General features: G+C 36.4%; 1 protein-coding gene across 2 annotated transcripts in view; it reads right to left on the bottom strand.

Moving 5' to 3' along the window:
• Window positions 1–1,507: 1,507 nt before the first annotated feature.
• CYSLTR2 (cysteinyl leukotriene receptor 2) overlaps window positions 1,508–16,372 on the bottom strand; it is a 31,453-nt gene continuing 16,588 nt past the window's right edge. Inside the window, exons 1-2 of one of the 2 annotated variants that reach the window (XM_019447594.2) lie at window positions 10,696–11,242; window positions 1,508–5,087 (exon numbers count right to left, since the gene is read on the bottom strand). In XM_019447594.2, coding sequence (XP_019303139.1) covers window positions 4,049–5,038 — 990 coding nt within the window. In that variant the 5' untranslated portion in view covers window positions 5,039–5,087; window positions 10,696–11,242 and the 3' untranslated portion in view covers window positions 1,508–4,048. Of the gene's footprint in view, window positions 5,088–10,695; window positions 11,243–16,372 lie in introns of those variants that run through there. The other variant, XM_019447593.2, reaches the window with a different exon arrangement.

The raw sequence follows: 16,372 nt of genomic DNA, 5'->3' as shown, positions 1-16,372 counted from the left end.
GTCTCTCTCTCTCTCTCCTCTCATGCACACACATGTACACCCACCAGAGATTTAAAGACACAAAGAACTCACAACCCTCCATGACCGTTCATCCCAAGGACCTTGGGTGCTCTCAGTTATCACAGCTTTATCTGGGCTAGCTTAACCTTGGAGAGTTGTTGAGATTTCTAATCACCCTTCAAAAATCCCTGTGACTTTACAACATAAACTCCTATTTTAGCTTTGATCCTTCTTCCACCAGCACATCATTCCCTCACCCTCCTCAGCTGCTGGGGCTGCTGCCTAGGTGCTGGCCACGCTGAGCTTGGTTGGCTGTCTGGCTGGCAGTTCTTTTCCACTTCACTTGCAATGCAGAATATGTGGCCTCTGCAAATTCCATTTCAGTTTTCTCCCAGCTGAGGTTTCAGTGGGTTTAACCCTACTGCAGGTGTAGACTCTGATCATCCTCTTTCCATCAGAGCAATCCCTTCTTTGGTCTAGTAAACTAGAGCTAGTGTGTAATCTGAGTAGGTCTGATCAAAGGGAAGCCCTATAACTTTATTAAATGCTTTGAGCAGGAGATACTCTGTTTCTTCTCCTGGAAATAATAAGTAAGGAAACGTAGCCTCAGGCTGTTTGCAATCAGCTTATTCCCATGAGGGGATTCAGCCATGGGACCAAGCCGATAACTGGAGAATAAGGCTCACAGAAGCCCCAGGTGAATAGGTCTGAAGTTTAACTTTTCTTTGGATATTACAGTTATATGAGACAGTGACTGTTTAACTCACTTGGAGTTGGGTTTTCTGTTACATGTGACTAAAAAATATCCTGATGTACCTCTGACCCCAGGAAGTGACTCCATTCATCCCAAGAGGGGTCTCCCCTCCCGTGGCAGGGCTGGGCAGGCCTCCCTCAGGGGCCCAAATCCAAGTCTAACCATTTCCTGCTTTCCTTTCTTTCCTTCTTTTTTAAATAAAGTTTATTTATGCATTTATTTAGAGAGAGAAAGAGAGAGTGCAAGTGGGGTAGGGGCAGAGAGAGACAGACAGACAGAATCCCAAGCAGACTCCTTGCTGACAGTGCAGAGCCAGACATGGGACTCAAACTCACCAAATGTGAGATCATGACCTGAGCCAAGATCAAGAGATGGACACTTAACCAACTGAACCATCCAGGCACCCCGCCTGCTTTCCTTTCATCTGTCAGTGTTCATTTAGTGCCCATTTCTGGTGGCCTTTCTTTTCTGTCTTGTTTCTTTTTTAATATATATTTTTCAATTTTTTTAATGTTTATTTTTGAGAGAGAGAGAGAGCTCAAGCAGGGAAGGGGCAAAGACAGAGGGGGAGAGAGAGAATTCCAAGGAGGCTCCATGCTGTCAGCACAGAGCCAGATGTGGGGCTCGAACCCATGAATCTTGAGATCATGACCTGAGCCAAAGTCATCGCTCAACTGACTGAATTACCCAGGTGCCCCTGTCTTTTTTTTTTTTTTAAACAAACAAACCAACAAACCAACAAAACCCGAAGAATTAATTTAAGTTTTTAAATTTAATTTTAACTTAATTTTTATTTCAGCAATACATATTTACAAGTTAGATGATTAGTTCTTAAAAGGGAAAGAGAAATCGCCACCCTTTTTCCCACTCCAAACTCCCCAGAGGCCAACCTTGTCCGTTCTTTTCATTGTTTCTTCTGGGCTGTAGCCCCTATTGCTAAATAACATTTTTATACAGCTTTTATCATTCTTTAGCTTTAGTTATTGTGCATTTTCTGTGATTGAAGATGGGGACCTAGATTTCTTATACCCCTCCCCCACATACATATCCTCTCCTCTCATTTCCCAAAAAAAGTTATATCACAGCATTTTGTTATTTACATTATATTGTGTAAACTTTAGTCACAGCTGAGCCATGTAGTGTACTATGATTATATTTCCTTTCTTAAACAACAGTTTCTTTTTGCTAGCATTCAATGATCACAGTGTCTTTTCCCTTGCTTACTTTTCTATGTACTTTCACTAGTTCATCCCAACTTCTTCAAGAAAAATATAAATCTCTCCAAATTGATTGTTCAAATCAGTTAGTTTCTTGTTTTTCTGCTACCACCAACATCCTGTGTTGTTCACCTTTCCCCTGTACTGGATTCCTTGTGTCCTAGATGTCATGTTTTCCTCTATCTTGGCTTAATCACTTATTTTGGAGGAGCACATCCTCACAGTAGGTTTCTGATAAAAAGTACATGGGTAATAAAAGTGTTGAGACCTTTCATATTGAAAATTGTCTCTATCCTGATTTGTTTGTTGGTATTTTTTATGTTTGGACCTTTCCCCCCTGCCCATGTGTAGTGGTCATTGACTATTCATAATTAATAATGAGGCTCTAACAGGTTGACTAGATGCTCTCTAAATAGATTAGTTGCAGTGTGGGCCTCCCTGTCAGTAGGTAATAAGGCAGATGCTGGCTTTTATGTTGGGGAATTCTCAACAGTCTCTATCTGTTAGTCTTTTTCTTGCATTTCCCCATAGGTGAATTCTCGTCTATTGTTTTGACAGGATATTCTGTCAGCATCCAGACAGAGGAGTAAGGGAAGGGTTCTGGGACTCTTGTTTACAATGAAAACATTCACTTCTTCCCTGACTTTAGAGCACTACCTCTCTCCCACACTCTACTCTGCCTGGGATCAACAACTCTAAAGAGGAAATCTCATGACAGTGAGGAGGGGTAGGTGCCTGGTGGGGGGAGGGAACTCTTATTCAGATTTTCAACCAATTTGCCTGAAGATTTGTAGGAAGAGCGGTAAAGTAAGCACCTGGCCAACCCTTCTGCATGGAGATTTTTTAAACTCTTACTGTGTGAACTTGAACAAGTTTCTTAATTTCTCTGAGCTTCCATTTCTTCATTCATAGAGTGAATGGCTTTAGTGTGAGGGTTAAACGGGGTTCCTGAATGTCAAGTGCCTGGCACAAGTCTGCCCAGCGTGGAGAGGGCATTCAATTGTTGGTGGTACAATGTTCAGGGAGGTAGTAGTTGGTAGTCTCCCTAGCTTTTTTCAGTGGACAGAAAGGATCCCTTCCCACTATCCAGTTCTTTTCTATACTCCCTCAAAAGGAAAGCCACCCTACGCATGTTCTGCCAAGATATTAATAGAATTTCAGGGGTACAGCCACCTTTACAACTTACCCTCTACCCCACTCTCTCTTTCAGTGCCCAACCAAACCCTTAAAGCAACCTCCTCCATTCTGGCTCCCATCCAAATGGATTAATGAGCAGGACTGAGAACTGCAGTGCAGTCCAAACCCAAATCCTAAGAGTAATATTGATCCCCTCTATTCTGCTATTTCACACATAATCCCTCCACCCCCTAGGGTAATGCCCCAGTTCCTCCTCCTAGTCTTCTTATCCTTTCTAGCCCCCTGGCGAGAGAGACAAAGAGAACCTTCTTGCCTTCAGTGTGCTAGAGCCTCTCTCCCAGTGCAAAATAAAATTTGTCTTTCTCCCTACTTCTAACCAGCTCTTTCTTGCCCTAGTCCTTCTCTCCCTTTTTCTCTCACCGTTCTTTTTTGGGACCCTGACTGCCTTGTTAAAGGGCAGCCTTCTTCACAAAGTCTTTTCACTGATTCCTTAGGATACTTTTCTTATCTGCTCTGGAATCTCCTTTAGCTCTGGAACCTGGCTATATCTTAGGGGACTGAAGATGGAAGAGGAGCTGGAGAAGCTGGGGAAGTTGAAGTTGTCTTAAAGTTAATTTAGATTGGCTGGTAGAACAGAGATCTGGTACAGAATCTGAAGAAAATAAGCACCCAGTGTGCTCAGCATTTTTTCCCAGTCTAACATTTTAGGTTGCAAGACTAGTAGAGATTTTGCCTGCTACATTCTCATTTAGACTCAACCACTGAAAACACACCTAATAAAATGTTTGAAGTAGGACTTATTAACAGAAGTCATGGTCAATTTAAATGTTAGGAATTGATCTTTGTTGGAAATAATGTAAATACATGGTCATGTGACTGGGACTATGTGTGAATGAAGGTGGACACAAGTATACAAGAACAGGCCTCATTTAATAACCCCTTAAACTTGTGTTTCCTCTTTCAACCACATGCAGACAGGAATGCTGTACTTTGTCTTCCAGGGTTGATCTTTTCTGAGTGCAGACCTTAGTCTGTCCTTAAAATTTTCCCCAGCAAAATAATAGAGCAAAGGATTGAGGCAGCTATTGGTTGCTGCCAAGGTCAGTGTGATGACCACAGCTTTATGAAGATTGTCTTCGCATGTATCCACTTTCCACACGACCAGGTGGAGGGTTCTCAGTATGTGATAAGGCAGGAAACACAGAAGGAAGATGATCAAGGCAATGATGATGGTGATAAGTGCTTTCTTGTGAGAAACCCGCAGCCCAGATTCTGGGACCTTTACCTTTAACAGGACTCGAATGATTAGCAGATAACAGATGCTGAGCAAGCAGAATGGTAGCATGAAGCCTATCACCAAGGCAATGTAGTTCATCGTCTTCAGTTTAACAATTTTATTCATATTCAACTCTAAGCATAATGTGGTATTGCCATTCTGCTCAGAGCCATTGTTCAGAAGCACTACTGAGGAAGCCATGATAAGGACCCATATGACCACACACAGAATCCAGGCACTCCTGATACTAGCCACATGGAGGAGCCGGAAGGGATGAACAGTTGCCAGAAAACGCACAATGCTCAGCACAGTCAGGAAATAAATGCTGCTGTACATGTTGACATACATAGAATAAGACATAATCCTGCAGCTCAGGTCCCCAAATATCCAATTGGAGCCTCTGATGTAATAGTCAACTCTGAAGGGCAGTGTACTTGTGAACAAAAAATCTGAAATGGCCAGGTTTAGCATGAAAACATTCACAGACGTGGACTTCTTATAAGGCTGCAGGAAAACATATATGGAAAATCCATTTCCCAAGGTTCCCCAGACAAATATTATCAGGTACACGATGGGGTAAAATCCCCTTTTGAAGTTTTCGATTGAACAGTCCGTGTTGTTGTCATTACTGCTGAAGATGCCATTGGGTTCCATTTATGATGTGGAGATGTATAGAGGCAAGGGCATAAGTTTTCTCTCCACGCTGGATTAAAAAAAAAAAAAAAACAGACACAAAAAGTTACTTCCTGCTCACTACTTACATCTTTCCAGGTTTTAATGAAACAGGGAGAAATACTAGCTTTTCTTTGAAACTTGAGTCAAAAATATCAGCAAAGTTTTTACCATATGCTCCATTATATTTCATGATACATTTCTAGAATACAAAATAAACATTCATTTACTTTGTTGAAACAGAAGCCTCAAACTTGGGAGACCTCTGGTCCAGTGCTTATGTTCATACTGCAGTCCAAATCTACCAGACAGCAGATGTTACAACAAAATGTATGGAAGACAAAAGGAAGTGGCACAACATTTTCAAGTGCTGAAAGAGAAGTCTACCAACATTCTACTATGTTGAATAACAGTGGCAAGAGTGGACATCCTTATCTTGTTCCTGACTTTAGGGGGAAGGCTCTCAGTTTTTCCCTATTGATGATATTGGCATGGGGCCTTTCATATATGGCTTTTATGATCTCGAGGTATGATCCTTCTATCCCCACTTTCTTAAGGGTTTTTATTGAGAAAGGATGCTGTATTTTGTCAAATGCTTTCTTTGCATCTATTGAGAGGATCATGTGGTTCTTGTCCTTTCTTTTATTGATGTGATGAATCACATTGATTGTTTTGTGGATACTGAACCAGCCCTGCATCCCAGGTATAAATCCCACTTGGTCATGGTGAATAATTTTTTTAATGTATTATTGGATCTGGTTGGCCAATATGTTGAGGAAGAAAAGTCTACAATTCAGAGTTCTATAGCCAGCAAAAATATCCTTCAAATATAAAGGAGAAGTCAAGGCATTCTCAAATGATGGAAAACTAAGAGAATTTGTTGGCAGCAGACCTACCCTAAAAGAATGACTAAAAGAAGTTCTCATATCATAAAGGAATCAGTAAAAGAAGGAACCTAGGAACATCAGAAAGTAAGAACATGATAAGCAAAAATATGGGTAAGTACAATAGGATTTTCTTCTCTTTTTTGATTCTAAGTTATGTTTGATGATTGAAACATTGTCTGGTGTGATGAGCTTTAATGTAGGGGAATTTTTAAAGATAATTATAACTATATTATAAATGGGGAAAGGTAAAATGATACAAAGGAGGTAAGATTTCCACACTTCACTTGAGTTGGTAACATGATGATGCCAATAGACTGTGGTAAGTGATGTATGTGTAATGTAACACCTAGAGCAGCCATTAAAAAGCTATACAAAGAGATAAGCTCAAAACACTAGAGATAAATCAAACCAGAATACTTAAGAGTGTTCAAGTAGCCAACAAGAAGATAGGAAAAAGAAAATAGATAATACAAATAGAAAAATAAAATAAAATGGCACACTTATCCCTAAAAAATAAATAATTACAATAAATATAAATAGTGTAAATATACCAATTAAAATATAGATTGACAGACCGATATATCTATATCTGTCTATATATATATATATATATATATATATATATATATGTAAATTATATGCTGTATATAAGAAATTCACAGTATTGACATGTTGAAAGTAAAAGGGTGAAAAACATATATGTCATGCAAACATTAATGAAAGGAAATCAGGAGTGGCTCTTAAGACCAGATAAAGTAAACTTTAGAACAGAGAAAATTATGCAAGGGACAATATATAATGATAAAAGAGTTTATCTACCAAAAAGACACATCAATTCTAAATGTGTATACACCTAACAACAGTTACAAACTATGTGAAGCAAAAACCGATAGAACTGAAAGGAGAAATTGACAAGTTCATAGGTATATTTGGTAATTTCAAAACCCTCTCTCAGTAAGTGATAGAGCAGCTAGACAAAAATCCACAAGAATACAGAAAAACTCAAATATAACATCAACCAACAGGAACCAATTGACATTTATAAAAAAATCCATTCAACCAAAGCAGAATACACATTCTTTTCAAGTGCCCACAAAACATATACCCAAATAAACCACATCCTGGGCCATAAAAAGAAAACCTCAACAGATTAAAAAAAAATTTGAAACCGTACAGAGTGTGCTCTATAACTACAATGGAATCAAAGTAGATATCAACAGCAGAAAGATAATGGGAAAATCTCCAAATGCTTGGGCACTAAACAACACTCTTCTAAATATTCCATGGGTCAAAGAGGAAGTCTCAAGGGAAACCAAATGATAATATTGAACTCAATAAAAATGAAAATGTATCATATCAAAATTTGTGGGGTATATCAAAAGCATTGCTAAGAGAGAACTGTAAAACACTAAATGCATACACTACAAAATAGTTTTAAATCAATCATCTAAGCTCCAATCTCAAGAAACTAAAAATTTTTTAAATGAGATAAACCCAAATCAAGAAAAAGGGGGCAAGTAATAAAGGTAAAAGCAGAAATCAAGGAAATTGAAAACAAAACAAAACAAAAATCAAGGAGAATCGATGAAAGAAAGAACTGGTTATTTGGAAAGATCAATACAATTGACAAACCTCTAGCAAGACAGACAAAAGTAAAAATAGAGCAGACACAAATTACCATTATCAAGAATGTGAAACAGGGAACATCGTGATAGATACATCAAAAATATAATAAAGGAATACCATGATTACCTCTACAAGAATAAATTTGATAACCTAAAGGAAATGGATTAATTTCTTTAAAAAAAAAACTACCCCAACTCACCAAATACAAAATGATAAGTTTAACTACTGAGAAAATTAAATTCTTAATTTAAAGCTGTAAAAGGAATCTCCAAGTCCAGGTGGTATCCCTGGAGACTTCTACCCAAATCTACCATATTTAAATAAGAATTAACACCAATTCCATGCAATCTCTTCCAGAAGACAGAAGAGGAGGATACATATCCCAGTTTATTTTACAAAGCTAGTATTACCTTGATATCAAAACCAGACACAGTATAAAACAAAAGACTACAGACCAATATTCCTTATGAATATAGACACAAAATCTCTTAGCAAAATATTAGCAAGTAAATTTTAGCAATATTACAAGAAGAATTATATATCATGACCAAGTATGGTTTATTTCATGCATTCAAGCCTGGTTCAATATTTAGAAAACAGTCAATGTAATTCATGTTAAGAGGCTAAATGACAAAAATCATGTGATCATATCAATGAATGCAGAAAAAGCATATGAACAAAATCCAATACCAACTCTTGATCAAAACTCTTAGAAACAGAGGCATACAGGGGAACTTCCTCAACTTGATAATTATCAACAAAAAAACCCCGCTCATAGCTAACATAGTTAAGGGTGAAAGACTGCATGCCTTCTCCTTAAAATTGGGACCAATGCAAGGATGTCTACTCTTACTACTCTTATTTAACATAATGCTGTAAATTCTAGCCAGTGAAATAAGGCAAGAAAGGAAATCAACATCTTACTGATCAGAAAGGAAGAAAGAAAACACTCCCCATTTGCAGATGACCTGACTGTTTACACAGAAAATCCCAAGGAATCTACACCAAAAAGTCATAGAAGTAACAAGTAAATTCAACCAAGTCACAGGACACAACACATAAAAATCAATTGTATTTTTATATACTAGCAATGAACATATGAACACATTGGAATAAGAAATACAGTACCATTTGCAATCATTCAAAAATAAAATGAAATACTTAAGTGTAAATCTAACAAGACATTCCAGAATTTATATGTTGAAAACTACAAGATGCTGATGAAAGAAATCGAAGTTCGAAGTAAATGGAGACACACACCATGTTCATGGATTGGAAGGCTCAACAGAATAAAGATGTCAATCTTTCCCAAATTGGTTTATAGGATTAATGAAATTCGTAATAAAATTCAGGCAATACTTTTTTTGTTGTTGAAATAGATAAGATTATTCTAAAATTTATGTGGAAAGGGAAAGGAATTGGAAGTGCTCAAGACTGTGTGATATTGAAGGGATAGACACATAAATTAGTGGAACAAAACAGAGTACCTAAAAAAAGAGTTACACAAATATGCTTAACTAATTTTTGACAAAGGGCAAAAGAGATTCAACAGAAGAAAGATGGTATTTTTGTAGTGCTGGAGCAAGTGGACATCCATAGGCAAAAGAATGAACCATGACTTAAACCTCGTACCTTATACAAAAATTAACAAAAATGGATCATAGACCAAATTAGTCAAATGTGAAACTATAACTTTTTTAGGAAAAAAGGCATATGATAAGATCTTTGGGATTTAAGGCTAGACAGAGAGTTCTTGGACATAACATCAAAAACATGATCCATGAAAGGAAAAATTGATAAATTGGAATTCATCAAGATGGAAAACTTTTGTACTGCAAAAAGTTCTGTTAAGAGGATGAAAAGATAAGCTACAGACTAAGAGACAATATTTGCAAAACACAGATTCAACAAAGGACCAGTGTCTACAATATATAAAGAACTCTCAAAACTCAACAGTAAAAACCAAACCAACCAAACAAAACAAACAATCCGATTAGAAAATAGGCAAAAGACATGAAGAGATATTTCAGGTGTGTAGATGACATATAGGTACATAAAAGTTTGTCTAATAGCATTAGCCATTAAGGAGATGCCAACTATAACTACCATGGGATAGAACTACACATCTATTAGAATGGCTAAAAAAAAAAAAATAGTGATAACCCCAAGACATTCTAGTTACCAATCAGACTTGCAAATGTAGTAAATTGTGATAATTGTTTCCTAAACTTCTAATACCCATTGTATAGTCTGTCTATTGTCCTGAGTGTTGTTTGCCTCTCAGAGGAAAAGTTTCTAAGGAAAAGACAAGGAAAGACCCCACTAGTCCATCTTCCAGCTGCCCCAGGGACTGAGTGTTCAGAAGGACTGGCATTCTTTGCATAAATTTTGTCCTTTGGATCAACTTGGTGTAAGGTCATCATTTCAAAAATTGGAATGACTTCCTCTGTCATATCTTTGTGACCCTGAGATCTGCTTTGTTGTTTATTCAGCCCTAACTTGAGACAGGTGACCTTTGCCCAAATTTCAGAGGCAGAAGTGCAGACAAGCACCATCCTTACACCACCGCAGGTCTCCTGGGGCCCACTCAACTTCAAACTGCACATCTCCCAGGGCCAAGAGGTTTCCTTCAGCTTTTCCTCCCTGTAAAGCACTCGTGCAACTGGCACAGTATCACCAGGGACAATTCAGAATTGTAATGGCCGCTTTGGGGAAGTTTTGACATAAACAAGATCGTTTACTTGAGAGCCACTCTAGAAACAAAGAGTTTCCTTCAAGAGGAAGTTGTCTAAAAGAAAGATTCTTTTATTTAATGTTGGTGATACCCCTTCCTTTACTTCCTTCTGTTGGGGACTAATAAATGGTGGGGTTTTTTTGTTTTTTGTTTTTTGTTCTTTTTAAATAAGTCATTGACAAAATTGGCAAGGATGTAAGCCAATTTTGATGTCACTCCTTTTCATGTATATATTTTGAAATATGTTGTTTGTTTTTTTTTTTAGATTTTATTTTTAAGTAATCTCTATACCCAATGTGGGGCTTGAACTCACAACCCTGAAGTCAAGAGTTGCATGCTCCTCCGACTGAGACAGCCAGACACCCCCCAAAAATTGTTTTTCTATATACAACCTTTCTTCTCAGAGGGAACATAATTGTCTTTTTTTAGTGTTAATGTCATATTCATCTAAAGGAGTTTCCTCTTCCTTTTTGTTTTTCATTTCCTCTTTCTCATTTTCCTTCTCTTAAGAAATAATGATTACTTGATTAAGAGTCCTTCACTCTTTATGTGTACATTTGAGGAATGTATAGTCCAGATAAATAGGTGAAATGTATGAAATGTAAAAAAAGACAAAGTTATTAAGATGTATTTCATTTGTGGACCCTAAAAGTATATTTACATAATAGCTTTGTTATTACACTTGTGAGAAAAGAAAGGGCATTACTTCTAAGTTAAAAGAAGATAACATTTTTAGCATGATTCAGAGTCTTTAAAAATTAGTTTAATATATAAAAACTAGTGTCAGCACAATATTTTGGTTTGTACAAGGCCAGGATTAAATTTCTTTTGATTAAACTGAATTTCCTGCATTGTTTATGAATTAAGCAATATTCCACTACTTCCATAACTTGTTTAAAATTCAAAATTATACATATAAAATTGTATTTAACTAAAATGACCGATAACAATGAATGCCTTTTTAAAGGTTTAATTTTATGACATTCTAACTTTGGGACAAAGCATAAGAATTTAATATTTTAACTAAAATTATAATTTCCTAAAATTATGATTATAATTTATAATTATAATTATAAATCCTTAACTAACTTTAGGACCTCAGACAAATAATTAATAAATAATCTTTAGATGCCTAAACAGTTTCTAAATAAGAAACAGATACAAAACAGTGATCATTACATGTAATTTTTTCCTTAGTGTTTACAAGGGCAGTAGATGAACAAAATTTGTAAATGCCTTTGAATTATACTTTTTAATTATATTATACTTTAAAATTATTTAAATTGCATGACATAAATGCTAGTAGATAGAAAAATATCTGAATTATTCTTTATTTTCTCTCCTCTAAATTTTCTTATGCTTGATGAAAAAGAAGGTTGTTTATTTTGGTTAAAGATGATAATTAATATAAATAATTAATACAGAGAAATACAAATATGCATAGAAGATAATGATATGATTTTCTGTTTGTTTATTAAGAAAACTAAAATAGTTTATTCAGAGGGTAAATTTAATTTGATACACCCTTTGTTTTATTTAATAGATTTAATTTTAAAGCTATAGTTCAATACTTTAAATTCATTACTATTTGTGTATTTATACATTTGTGAATGCCTAAATGCATACATATGAGGGCATATTAATAAATCCTTTATTATAGACTGTTTTAGGAATAATGTACAAAAAAGTAATATTAGAATTAGTCTTTTTAATATAAAATAATTAGGTTATTTTATACTCATTAATAAATATTTTTGTAAATAAAATATTCTGTTAAATTTCAGTGCTTCTGATATAATTTTAAATCATTTTTAAAAAGATTCCTTGCTTTCAAAATAAAGTTTCTAATAATTATTGTTGAGTATTTTTATAATGTTGCCTATAGTTATTTCTTGACTCTGAGTTATATCTTCTCTTGTCAAACCGTTATTCCTGATTCTTTCCCAAATCCAGGCCCCCAATTTAGGATAAAGCTATTAATATGCCATTTGTGCCTAAACCATCTTTGGGTTTTACTACAATGGCCAAGGGGTAACACAAGATTTGTTCTTTCATCCTATGAAAGAAAGAAAAAATGAGAATAATTAGATTTCTAAAAATCCTTTGAATTTTGATTAATATAAAGCTATTATAAGAGTGTATTTATTAACCAAACTTAGTAATAAAAAAGCTCATAAATTACCATAAAAAAGGTTGAAGTCCCTAAGTTAATTACACTTAGGTAAAATATGCTAATATAAATATCTTTGAGGGATTGCATACTTTTTAAGTTAAAAGAAGCATGCTTATGTTTAAATACCAAGATTTCTATAGCTGAGTATAAAAAGATTTTTTCCAGGGTTCTAAGCTCACAAACACTTTTTCCTTTTTTGGCATGACAAATCTCAATAAGCACTAGACTTTCTGAGTCAATCACATGGGAATCATCAGAGACCAACTGTTGATTTCAGTCTTTCATTAGATCTCATTAAGCCATCTTGTTTAAGACTGATAGCAACTCCAGCAGGCTTATAGAGGCCTTACATCCACTTAGTCAACTTAGTTCTATGGTCTCCACTAACCTTTTAACAGTCTCCCTGTCGGTGGTGTCTGGCTGACTCAGTCAGAAGAATATGTGACTCTTGATCTCTGGGTCATGAGTTCAAGCCCCACATTAGGTGTAGAGATTACTTAAAAGAAATAGTTTTCCTGTTATACAGACTCTCCTTTTGATAGAAATAACCTGGGACTTTTCAGTCAATCACATAACTTCCTATATAATTTTGCTGGTTTCCCTTAAAACATCATCATCTGTTGCTTTAACACTAAACTAGCTACCCTCCTTTCCTCATCTATTAAAAAAAAGCCCATGATTGGTTACCTCAGTAATGGAGTTATCCATACTTTGCATGGACCTTTTAGATTCTCCCTTGGATATCCCTGATTTAATTTTGTTTGTTGGTTGGTTCCTACTTTGGAAGAAAAACTAAAATTTCCAAGCAGGCTATGCTTGAATTTACCCTTGAAATAGGAGTTTTACCTTGAAATAAAATCAATTCAGATGACTAAATTAATTGCCTTTACTCAGACTTGCTGACAAAAGGATAAAAGAACCAATATTTATACTTATACATGGAATATGATTTTGGATCCATCCATGAATTCAAAATAGTTTAGAAATAGAGATTTCCTGACACTACAAGACTCCCTATAAAGTAGACAATGAATCAAAGAACCTTGAGATGTCTTGCTATTACCCAAAGAGAAAGCCATAATAAAAGTAGAGTTTAGCAAGCCCATTTCATGATTTATCTACAATGGCAGAGATAAACTGGCAATGATATTGAACCAACACTGGCAGGGAATTTGAAGGCTATTGCTAAGGACATTCTAATGCGTGCCCTACCTGCCATCAGCACAATTCTAGCAAGTCTGTAAAGGTAGAACATGGACAACAACAGCCCCAAGGCTCCTTTGAACATCCCCAGAAGATCTGTGAATGTGTTCTGGTTATTGTTTATTCTCAGAGTGTGTTAAGGCTTTTCTTTGCTAGAGAGCTCTGGCTGTATGGTAGAAAAAAAAAATTGCTTAGTTTGGGAATCCCAACCTGTCTCTTCAGTAAGAGACACACATTTCACTGACATAGTCATCAAAGAACTGTAAAGCTTTACCTTTTACTTAGAAATGATACTCCTTATCCACGGACAACAGGGAAAGTAACAACTAATGGAATTCTAAAATCTTCAAACTTCTAATGGTTGAAGTATATCCATTGGCCTTGATTGCAGGCAATGAGATCAGTCCCCTCTAGAACCAACAAAGTATCTCCTCCTGAGTATATAACAAGCTGCCTTGCGCATTTGGGAATTACTTCCAATCTTTGATCCTATCCTATTGCCATCTAACATGATGACTATAGGAAAGCTGCATTTCCAAAGTATTCTCCAAAGCAGTCTCTGTCTGATCAGAAACCTAGATATTTGGTCTTCTGGAAAAGACCTCAGAGAAAAACTTCTCTTGATCCCAGATGGAAAATACCCTATTGCTATCTTTAACAACTGACATTGTATTAACATTCCAATATTTTAATTTTTGGACTCATGTCTCCCAACTAAAAAGACATTCAGAACTCCCCCCACCCAACTACTGGAAGTCCATTCCTTTGAAAGACCTCAAACTGAAGATTTTTAGAAATTCTCCAGAAGTTGTTGATTTACAGAAGTGGGAAACTTCTGCCCAAAGCAGTGAAACAAATATTGACTGCAGAAGCAGATGGCTTTCACACAAGACAGAACAAATTTTCTAATTCTTTAGCACCCTCTTCTTTCCCTTTACTAGTCATCTTGTTCATCATTGTACTTTTACCATATTAACTAATATAATCTCCCTTATCTTCATCCTGTGACCTATTATAGTCTTTACCACTTAAGAGAAAACAAAATTCTCTGGGTTGTTTTTTCTTAGACCATAGCCACTGTTCTGAATTTAACTGATTACTGGCAAAATTTAACAACTAAAAACTAGCAAACGGGTGGCTGGGTGGCTCAGTCCATTAGGCTTCTGACTCTTGGTGTTGGCTCAGGTCATGATCTCACAGTTCGTGAGATGGAGTCCCACGTCAGTGTCTGTGTTGACAATGGAGAACCTGCTTGGGATTCTCTCTCTCTCTCACTCTCACTCTCTCTCTCTCTCTCTCTCCCTCTCCCTCTCCCTCTCTCTCTGTCTCTCCTTGGCTAATGCGAGCTCTTGTGATGTGCACTTTCTCTTTCTCAAAATAAATAAATAAACTTAAAAAATAAAAAAAAACAAGCAAACAAAAAACAAAAAAAAAAAAACACTTCAAGAGGTAAATTTTCTTCTATATATCCCTTCTGATATTTAAATTTCCCTTGCATAATTAACCAATTTCAGGCTTATTAAATTGTACATTGGCCCCATATCAACAAAATACTTCTGCTGAATTCCTTACAACCCTATCAGCAAAAGCTGACACTTTGGGAGTAAGAACAAAGATTTGGTCTAACTTGGATAGAAATTGCTACTTTATTTTCTTTCACAACCTTCCAGCTTGCTGTGCAGGACCTGTTTGACTCCACTGAAGGAGAATCTGTCTGCCTCAAGTGACTTTCCACCACAGATTCTCAAATAAAGAAAAAGGCTCATTCCTGTTTTGATAAATGATTCTTAAATTCCCAGTACCACCAGGTTACTTCTTATGTGGACATCAGGCTTACACCCACCTGCCATATGTACCCACTGCCCTATGTATTCAAGATCATCGTTAGAGAACATCAGATGTTTAAAACTACCACCCCTCCAGGAATCATGTTTCCCTAAAAAGAGTACACAGAGACATCTGAAAGAGGCAGGCACAGGCTTACGAGAGAACTGTCAGGAAAGATTACTAAGTCCCCGGCATGCATACTGTGCAAGCAACAACTACCAGAGTTGGAACAATCTAACTGGAAAGAGTTACTCATAACTTATCTCTGACCTTGGCAAAAATCTTAAAGGGTCCAGCTTCTTCTCTGGAAGCTGACAAAAACTCTCTCCTTGATCAAACTCTAGCCAGACTCCTCTGAGCCCTCTTCCTGACTGGGCTTCTACCTCGGTCTGTAAGGACTTGAATAAAGGTCTAACAGTTTTTTTTTTAACAGCTCAGGGTCATATCTCTAGGATGACCATAACCTTCCCTTATTATAGAGCCTGAAAAAACTCAAGGATGTCAAAAGAATTTACTATTTGTTCCAGCCAACCTGAAGATAGGGCTCCTGGCCCCCAGGCTCTGTGGGAGGGTAGAATCCTAAACTTCATAAGTGTCAGTTAGCAAATCCAGATGCAGTTTCCACTATTTGCAGTTTTTTACTTCCCTGACTCTGCTGAGCTCCTGTTTACCGCCGCCCCCCCCCCCCATTCCTTCATTCTTCCTTAAAAACATCCAGTCATCTCTGTAAAAATTTAAGTTGAGTTCAGTTCATGTTGGAGTCTTTTCTCTACTGCAACAGTATAAAATCTGTCCTTATTTTAGTGTCTGGCTTTGCTTTATCTTTGACAAATCCTAGGTTTAAATGTAAATTCATGAGGCAGAGT

This window comes from Panthera pardus, unplaced genomic scaffold (genome assembly GCF_024362965.1).
Source record: "Panthera pardus isolate Hobbes unplaced genomic scaffold, ASM2436296v1 HiC_scaffold_1, whole genome shotgun sequence".
NCBI lineage: Eukaryota > Metazoa > Chordata > Mammalia > Carnivora > Felidae > Panthera > Panthera pardus.
This window is presented reverse-complemented; position numbering and strand designations above follow the sequence as displayed.